General features: G+C 51.1%; 1 protein-coding gene across 1 annotated transcript in view; it reads right to left on the reverse strand.

Annotated features, from left to right (window-relative positions):
- Positions 1–2,223: 2,223 nt before the first annotated feature.
- The window catches only part of Shkbp1 (SH3KBP1 binding protein 1), a 14,179-nt gene continuing 7,075 nt past the window's right edge, over positions 2,224–9,327 (reverse strand). Inside the window, exons 11-18 of the mRNA XM_021194011.1 lie at positions 8,791–8,878; positions 8,589–8,705; positions 7,277–7,447; positions 5,470–5,625; positions 4,939–5,035; positions 3,328–3,506; positions 2,733–2,847; positions 2,224–2,631 (exon numbers count right to left, since the gene is read on the reverse strand). Coding sequence (XP_021049670.1) covers positions 2,403–2,631; positions 2,733–2,847; positions 3,328–3,506; positions 4,939–5,035; positions 5,470–5,625; positions 7,277–7,447; positions 8,589–8,705; positions 8,791–8,878 — 1,152 coding nt within the window. The 3' untranslated portion in view covers positions 2,224–2,402. The remainder of the gene's footprint in view (positions 2,632–2,732; positions 2,848–3,327; positions 3,507–4,938; positions 5,036–5,469; positions 5,626–7,276; positions 7,448–8,588; positions 8,706–8,790; positions 8,879–9,327) is intronic.

Raw genomic sequence — 9,327 nt, forward strand, 5'->3', positions numbered from 1 at the left:
GCAGGGATGGATCTGGCTTCCCTTCCCCCTTGTATTTGGAGTCTCCAGTTTTCATTCCTTATTTTTATATCACATTTATGTTACTCCCCTGGATTCTAGTAGAATCTCAGCACTTTATAACCTTCTGGAGCTCCAGATCACAGCATTCCAGAAGCTTCTCCACATTGTTCTTTCTTCCATACACTATCTTCCCCCTAGTATTGAAAACCACTTCAATTTAACAGTATGCCCTGTTTCTTCAAGAATCACGACCATCCTAGAAATATATTAGTTTTCTGGCATGGAAAAAAAATAATTTCAGTGTTCTAGATCTGCGATCATTACAAAGCACCCTCATATTTTAGAATTTCTGACATTCTAGCTCCCACATGCTCTTTAGAATCCCTACCAATCACACATCCCCAAGGAAATAGTGTTCTGACTGTCCTGGCATGTGAAAAAAAATATCCAGAGTTTAGGGTTCCTGGGCATTCACCCAGGTTTTAGAGTCACTCACCCTTTTAACCCTACCATTTGTGTCCTGGGTGCCCTGGCAATCCAGAATTCTATGCCACTTTTGATTTGTTTTTGGAGAAGTATTTCATGTAACCCAGGCTGGCTTCAGACTCCCTATGTTGCTGAGGATGGCCTTGAACTCTTGATCCTCCCACTGTGACCTGGATTTCTGGGGATGAGAACATTTCCCCCTCTTCTCTTCGCATTTCAGAGGTCTGGGTTATTTCTGCATCCTCTAATTCATTCCTAGAAAAGAATCAGCTCTCCCTTTTGTTTTTGAGGCCAGCTTTTTCACACTGCGACTCTGGCTAGCCTGAAACTTACCTTGTAGACCAGGCTGCCCTTGTACTCAGAGAGATCTGCCTGCCGCTGCCTCCCAAGTGCTGAGCGGAAAGGCATGGATTGCGTGCAAGGCCAGTACTCTTGAAACCCCGCCTCCACTCTGCCCACAGGGAGCTGTCCCCTCCTCCTAGCCTATGAGGGTTCATGGCATGGGTTAGGACTGTAGAACTCCTTCATTATACTGACCACAGTGACTGGTTCAGGAATGGTTGCCTGACTAAACTCAAGCCATGAATCCCGAGCTGGCCTTTTTTTTTCTTTGAGACAGGTTCTATGTAGCTCTGGTTGTCCTGGACTTCTCTACGTAGACCAGGCTGGCTTTGAATTTATAGAGCTCCACCTGGCTGTGCCTCTTAGATGCTGGGATTAAAGTTGTATACCACCACACCACACTCACACCACACTGGCCTGCCTCTTAATTTGTGTATAAGTTTCTTGTCTCTTGCAATGAAAATACCTGGTGAGAACAATCTAAGAAGGATTTACTTAGGTTCCATCATGGTCACCTCGCATATATCATTAGGAAGTCCAGAGCAATGAGCACCGCTACTCAGCTAACTCTCCTCTTCCTGCTGTCTGGGACGCCAGCCCGTGCATGGCGCCTGCTGTCTGGGATGCCAGCCCGTGCGTGGCGCCACCCACATTTGGGGAGAGTCTTCCCAGTCACTGAGCCTAATCTAGACAGTCCTTCACAGAGGCTCACCTATCCTAAGTCCTCTCAAGTGTGCTCAGCCCTTTGTCGCCTAGGGGATCATAGATCCTGTCAAGTTGTCAACATTAGCTGTCTTCACAACTTGAGGTTCTCCTGTCTCAGCTTCTGGAGTGCTGGCATTACGGTGCGGCTCAGCACACTTAGCTCAGCCCTGTTTCTTGGTTTTGGTTATTTTGTTTTTTTGTTGTCCACGGCAGAAGACAGGAACAGGAAGGGGCCACCTGGGATTATCTTGGCTGCAGATGAAGTATCCCAGGAGGAGACTAAGGCAGGAAGAAGAAGGCCATTCTAAGCCTTGAACCCTTGGATCCTGCCGAAGCCAGAGGGTAAGTCAGAAAGTTCTCTTCCCTGCTTAAACTAGGAGGCAGATGTTTCTGATTTTCTTTTGTTTGTTTCTTGCTTGTTTTTTTTTTTGGGGGGGGGGGGACAGTGGTCACCAATACACTCTACATAGGCCTAGCTGTGCTGGGACTCTGTAGACCAGGCTGCCCTCTAAGCCACAGAAGGGATTAAAGGTGAGCTCCATCACAGCTGGTACAATGTTTTGGAATTTACAGCTAGGAGCCTGATTATTGATCCCTACATCTCTATTTCTTCCCTTGGACAACCCCTTCCTCCCCTCCTCAAAAAACAAAACAAAACAAAAAAACAAACAAACCAAGACTATAAACAGCGTTGGCAGTGATGGTTTTATTGGAGATGGTGGCTTTGGCTTTTAGAAAAGGAGAGAGGCGGCGACCTGGCGACAAAGATCACACCAAGGAGCCCCTGGCCCTGGCTCCAACAGGAAGCCCCCCTCCCCAGTCTCAAGTCCCCTGGGACCAGTCCACATAAAGGCACGTGGTGGCTAGATTCAAAAGGAAGTTTCATTAAGAGTTTTCTTGAGAGCTGTCAGGGGATTCCCAAGGCTGGTGGAGGGTCGAGGGGCTGGTGTTGGCGGCCATCGGGGCTCTGGCGCACCCTTAGCCAGTTCTTGACACCGATCCACAAAGCTTCCGCCACGGCGACGGGCTTCTGCCTGTGGTGGGCTGGGACTCCCTCTGGGGCCATACAGAGAGGTGTTGCTGGAGGCTGAGTGGAGACTGAGAAGGAGGGAAACTCAGGGTCTCAGGTCACAGGGCAGTGTCCCTAGTGTCACCATGCTGTTTTCATTGCATAAAGAGGAAAGTGGAATTACAGCTACCTGGTAAGAGAGGTCCTGGGTGAGGGGCTGGGGAAAGAGCTCCGAGAGGTGGCCAATGGGCTCAGCTCACATTGCTCCAGTTGGTCCATCAGCTCCTCTTCTGTCAGGCCGCCTGCTGGGGGTAGCAAAGAAGTGCAATCAGGGGTGAGATGGGGGAGGGGGTCATAGGTCAAGAGTAACTGCAAGTAGGAGAGAAAAAAGAATGCAGAGATAGATGGACTGGGGTCAGAGGCTATGAGAGAAAAGGGGGAAAACAGTGGTAATAAGAAAGGACTAGAGGCTGGAGCGATGGCTCAGAGGTTAAGAGCTTTGACTGCTCTTCTAGAGGTCCTGAGTTCAATTCCCAGCACCCACAACCATCTGTAATAGGATCTGATGCCCTTTTCTGGTGTGTCTAAAGACAGCGACAGTGCACCCATATAAATAAATAAATAAATAAATAAATAAATAAATAAATAAATAAATCTTTAAAAGAAAAAAGGAAAGGGTTGGAGGGCAAGAAAGAGACCAGTGGGGACCAGTGGGCAGGGGCCTGGGAAGGGAAATCATGGGGAGGGTGGAGCCTGGGACAGGACTGAAGTGGGACAGGGAATACCAGGAGTTTGGCCCAGGCCGTCCATGGCAGTGGTAAGGTCCCACATGGCCAGGCTGCCGTTGGCCTGGCCGGTGAGCAGGTAACGTCGGGGTCTGGAGCCCAGCCGCCTGGAGCCCTCACACTCCAGCACTGTGAAGGCAGTTGTGGGAGAACCATCCACCGAGCGCACAGAACACACCCTGTGGGGTGCAACAGGTCAGAAGTCACTCAGCCTGGTCCCTCTCCTTACACCCTTCCTGAGTCAGTCTCTACCACTGAGTATTCGGGTCCTGTCCACCCCTCCTTACCCACCCCTCCTAAGCCATCCCTCTTTATCCATTATCCACCCCTCCTTATTCATCTCTCCTTACCCACCCCTCCTTATCCATCCCCATCCAGTTTATTTTGTTTGTTTTGAGACAAGATCTCACGTAGCCTAGGCTGGCCTGCAACTCCACAGGTAGCTGAGGATGACCTTGAACTTCTAATCCTCCTGCTTCTACCTCTGGAGTATTAGGGTTACGGGGATAAACACACCCTGTTTATTCAGTACTGGTGATCAAACCCAGGGCTTCATGCTGGCACTCACTGTACTGACCCACCAGGCTGCACTACTCTGTGTAGTTCCTCCCAGCCTTGGCACATGCCCTGTCCCCACCAGACACTTTCTCCCTTCCTTCTTCTGTTTATTCCTATTTAGCTTTGGGTTTCTTTGCAGAGCCCACTCCCTAAGCCATGCTCCCAGGTCTCCTTTCCCCTGACACCTGCTCTGGACTCTGACAGCCTCCTATGTGCCCACCTCTCTCCTCACTGCATGCAACCGGAGCCTTCCTCAACCTTCAGCCTGCATCCCACCCCACCTGACACTGAGCCTGTACCCCATCCCACCCTGACACTCAGCCTGTACCCTATCTCACCCTGACACTCAGCCTGTACCTTATCCCACCCTGACACTCAGCCTGTACCCTACCCCACCCTGACACTCAGCCTGCACCCCATCCCACCCTGACACTCAGCCTGCACCCCATCCCACCCTGACACTCAGCCTGCACCCCATCCCACCCTGACACTCAACCTGTACCCCAACTCACCCTGACACTCAGCCTGCACCCCATCCCACCCTGANTCAACCTGTACCCCAACTCACCCTGACACTCAGCCTGCACCCCATCCCACCCTGACACTCAACCTGTACCCCAACTCACCCTGACACTCAGCCTGTACCCCATCCCACCCTGACACTCAGCCTGTACCCCAACTCACCCTGACACTCAACCTGTACCCCAACTCACCCTGACACTCAGCCTGTACCCCATCCTACCCTGACACTCAGCCTCACCCCATGCCACCCTGACACTCAACCTGTACCCCAACTCACCCTGACACTCAGCCTCACCCCATGCCACCCTGACACTCAGCCTGTACCTGATCATACCCTATCTGCACCCCCTTCCCCAATTTCCTGCGCTATCTAAGGTCCAGCACAATGACCTGACATTTTTCCAGTGTCCCTTGCACACATATAACCCAGAGACCAATTCACCCTGTAGCCTCTGCTCCTTCAGGAACCATTGGGTGGACCCCTTTCAGGTCTCCTCTATGGCCCTGCCTCTTTGGTGGGACAGTACTCACCGCTGCCCAGTGGAGGAGAGACGCACAAATAGCTGGCTGGCATTTGGCACCACCTTCTGGATGAACACCTGCTGGTCATCCCGCTCACCATAGGGACCTGGGCAGGCAGGGGCAGGGTAAGGGTTAGCCAGGGTCCACAGGGCCTTCAGACCCCACAGCACTAGCCGTTCTCCATAGCTGAGCCAAGTCCCAGACCTAGATCCTGCTCCCAGGCTACTGCGGTTGGCCAGAGGCAGAGAGAACCAGGGGCTGGAAAAGATCAAGAACACCGGGGCCTATCAGAAGACCACAACCTGAGCAGTATTGGTCAGTGGGAATCAGTGGCCGGACAGAATGGTGTTGGTTGTGAGTACAGAGGTGAACAGGAGGTCTGGGGGAAGCCAAGATGGTCGTGAACAAAGGTCAGAAATCAGTGCAGCTGGAGGGCAACAGAACAGAACTAGGCAAGCAGAGGTCTACAGAGGCCAGTGGGATTCCACAGGGCCTAGGCAGGTCTGTGGGATGAGTCAAGGGCTGGGAATCAGCGGGTACCAATGTCATTGCCAGCACTGCAGCCACCGAGCCCATCGGCCGATTCCAGCGCCAAGATCTTGAAGGATGCCAGCGGAGTAGAACCAGGCTGGGTAGAAATCATGCCTCGAAAGCGGGTCACAGACCACGTCCGAACATGGTTGTTGTCGGCACACACTAAAGAACCGAGAGGCAGCAGCAGGTCAGGCCTGGCCAAGGCACCAGTGCAGTTCTGACCTCCCCCCTTCCCCCATCCCCGCTCTCAGTATAAGCCCTTTTAGAGGTGTCAAGAGAATTTCAGGAATTTTCTTGGCTGGAGTTCCATAAGCCCGGAGATTCTGCTGGCTCAGACCCTGAAGCGGTTTGAGTGTGACTCTGTTAACCTGTCCACAGACCCTGCCTTGGATCCTTTTACCTCACCTCTCTCTTCCTAATCCTGTCCTGTCCCTGTGGCCACATCCTACACTCAGCCAAAGCAAGGACAGCAAGCTCTGAGACTGGCCACGCCCCTGCTCTGCCTTTAACTCCTCCCCCCTCTCCCCATTGCCTCAGACTGGAGAGCTTGTCCCTGCGGGTCTGTGCCATTGGTCCATCATTTCTGCTCTAAGGTCCCTGGCTTCAGACAGGCTTGCTCTGAATCCGGCCCTCTTCAATGACCCTCACACACTTTAGACAGAATCGTGAAACACGTCCGTAACCCCAGTGTTTGGAAGGCTGAATCCAAAGGATCCTAAATTCAAGGATAGCCTGGGCTATAGAGCAAAACCTTATCTCAGCAAAACCCCCAGAAACTGGGGCGATGGCCCGGTTGGTAAAGTGTTTGCCAGGCGAGTGAGCAGAAGGCTCAGACTGTGGAGGTGTGTCATCCCTGCCCTGGAGAGGTGGAGACAAGAAGGTCCCTTGGCCAAGCACCCTAGCCCAATGGGTGCTAGGCTATTTATTGAGATGCCAGTTTTGTTTGTTTTGTTTTTTTACACTGAGGGAAGGTCTCCCTCTGTAGCCCAGGCTGGCCTTGACCTCAGGAGCCTACTGTGTTAACGTTCCTAGTGCTAGACCACAGGTGGGTACCACCAGGCTTGGTTTTCTCTGTTTATTTACGTTGCTTTCTAGTGCTGAGGGACTGAAGTGGGAGGCGCCCTGCATGTGAGACTCACACTGCTGATTACCTCCCCCACAGCATGTCTATTCGTTTATCTATCGTTTGCAGTTTCAACCAGAGAATTAGTTACCCCAGACACAGAATTGACCTGTCTTGTTATCTATCACTATGTCCCACACCTAATACATAGTAGATGCTCAATGATTGCTTAATGGATGAGTTTTCTTCTTACTCCCCACCTCCTAAATATATATTTACTTTTCCCAAGCCTGGTTCCCTTACTATAAGCTTTTATATTTTTAATTTTTTTAGAGACAGGCTCTCATATAACCCATTGACCTCAAACTCAATATGGAGTTGAGGAAGACCTTCAAATTATGACCATCCTGCCTCCGCCTCCAGAGAACTAGGATTACAGGTTTGGTGCTGAGATTCAAACTCAGTGCTTCCTTAGAGCTATGCTAAGCAAGTGCTTTACCAGTTTAGAGATATCTCTGCGCAAGGTCTTACCCAGTAGCTCAGGCTGGCCTTGAACTGGAAGTGATTCTCCTGCCTTAGCTCACTGAGTGCTGGGATCCAAGGCATGGGTCGCTGTGCCTAGGACAGTCCTCCTCCACTCTGTGGCTACCCTCTCGGGTCTCCTGTCACCTCCCAGCACTGTCCCTCACACAGACACCCGCCCCACCCCTGGAAGCTCCATCTTGCTGGCCCTCCTGCAGAGGGACCCACCAGAGATGAGGTGCTTCTCTGACAGCATGATCTTGGTGACAGGGCTGCGGTGCACACTGAAGGTCTGGAAGAGCTGGGGTCCAGAGCCCACTGTCTCAGGGTGCTGCACAATGACCCGCACAACCCCGGAGCTGGTGCCATAGGCAATCTCAATCCAGTTCCCACTGTCACCTGGGGAGGGCCAACAGCAAAGAGAAGGTCAGTCGTGGGAACAGAATAAGGGTAGAGAGAGGGAGAGAAGGAGGGGAGGAAGGACAGACACACGGAGAATCTGACGCTGGGAAGAAATATAGGTAGGACTGCAGAGATGGCTCACTGACTGAGAACATCTGCTGCTCTTCCAGAGGACCCAGGTTCAATTCCCAGTACCCACATGGCAGCTCACAGCCATCTGTAACTCCAGTTCCAAGAAATCGAATCTCTTCTTTTAGACTCTTTGGTCACCAAGCGTGAACATGGTATACTTACAGACATGCAGCAAAATACTCATACACATACATACATACATGTCTCTCTCTTTTTTAAATTCCGGAATAACATATAAACAGAGCTAAGTTGAGAGCCCACATCGAGTTTCTCAGAGACACTACTGACAAGCCTTGCATTTTGAAATTCTCAGAAACTGTTTTTTCTTTTTGCAGTCAGGGTCTCATCATTGTAGCCTGTGGCTGGCCTGGAATTCACTATGTGAACCAGGCTGGCTTCAAGCTCACAGAGATCCCCCTGCCTCTACCTTCTGAGTGTTGGAGAGATTCTCAGAGACTAAACAGACCATCATAAAGAACATGGGTAGAACAGAGCTTCAGCATTTTCAGCAGTGGCCATGGACAATGCACTTGTGTCCCATATAGGAGCACGAATGGATGGTAAATCTAGGAGACAGAGAAGAACGGAGGGGCCAGCCTGTGATCCCAGCACTCACGAGCCTGAAGCAAAAGGATGAGGTGCTCTGGGGTTAGAGGTTAGCCTGGACTGCAGGGAAAGATCCTGTCTTCCCCATGAAGAAAAACAAGAGGAAAAAAAAATCAAGGCTCCTTGAATATGGAATTATCTAATAGCTGGCATGTATCCAGGTGTTTGAATTAGGCAAATGTTGTGTTCTGACAGGAGATAGGTAAGATGCAAGAGGCAGGCTTGTCATGAAAAGGCCCGAAGCAGCCCAGCACCTAACAGAGAGCTAAATAAAGCAAAACAGAAGCACGCGCTGCAGGGGTAAGAACTGACGTCCTGTTCCTGAGGAGTGCCCCGAGACACACGGCTATGGCTAGGTCTGGCTAGCCACTGCAGGGAAAGAAACTTTGTCATAGCTTACTGGTCTTGGGGGTGAGGTAGACGCTGAGGGCAGTGACCCCATCCTCTGCTGGGTCTCGGTAGAGCTCACTGACGAGGAGATCGTTGTCCTTCATCCGCAGGGGGAATTTCTGCACATCTAGATGGGAAGGCAGGGGTGGGGCAGATGCAACCGAGGCTCCTGCTCCAGCCCACCCCTCACACTGCACAAGGACACTGCTTACCTACGTAATAGATGGAGCCATTGCTGCAGCCCAGGAGGAGGAAGGAGCCGGCTGCATCATAGCTCGTGATAGGCTGGACCTCTTGGACCTGGGGAAGAAGGAGGCAGTGCCAGTTAGCTATATTTCCACACAAGGTCTAACTCTGTGTCTCTCCCATGCCTGGCATCCCTGCCTCTCTCCCATGATGCCCATTTCTGTGTGCCCAGCCTGGCCAGGCTACCAGAGCCTGAGCCCTTTCAACCTTGCCAGTGGTCACCCGTATCTATGGCTCTCTCTGTAACTGACCTATGCACCTTCCTCTCTATCTTAAGACCATTTGTTCCTTGACCCCCTTCTTCTTCTGTCTTTGTTGAGCTTTTAAAATTATTTTCTTTTTTTTTAAAGTTTGTGGTTTTTATTATTATTATTATTATTATTATTATTATTATTATTATTATTTAAGTACACTGTAGCTATCTTCAGACACTCCAGAAGAGGGCATCAGATCTTGTTACGGATGGTTATGAGCCACCATGTGGTTGCTGGGATTTGAACTCC

This window comes from Mus pahari, chromosome 1 (assembly GCF_900095145.1).
Source record: "Mus pahari chromosome 1, PAHARI_EIJ_v1.1, whole genome shotgun sequence".
Classification (NCBI taxonomy): domain Eukaryota; kingdom Metazoa; phylum Chordata; class Mammalia; order Rodentia; family Muridae; genus Mus; species Mus pahari.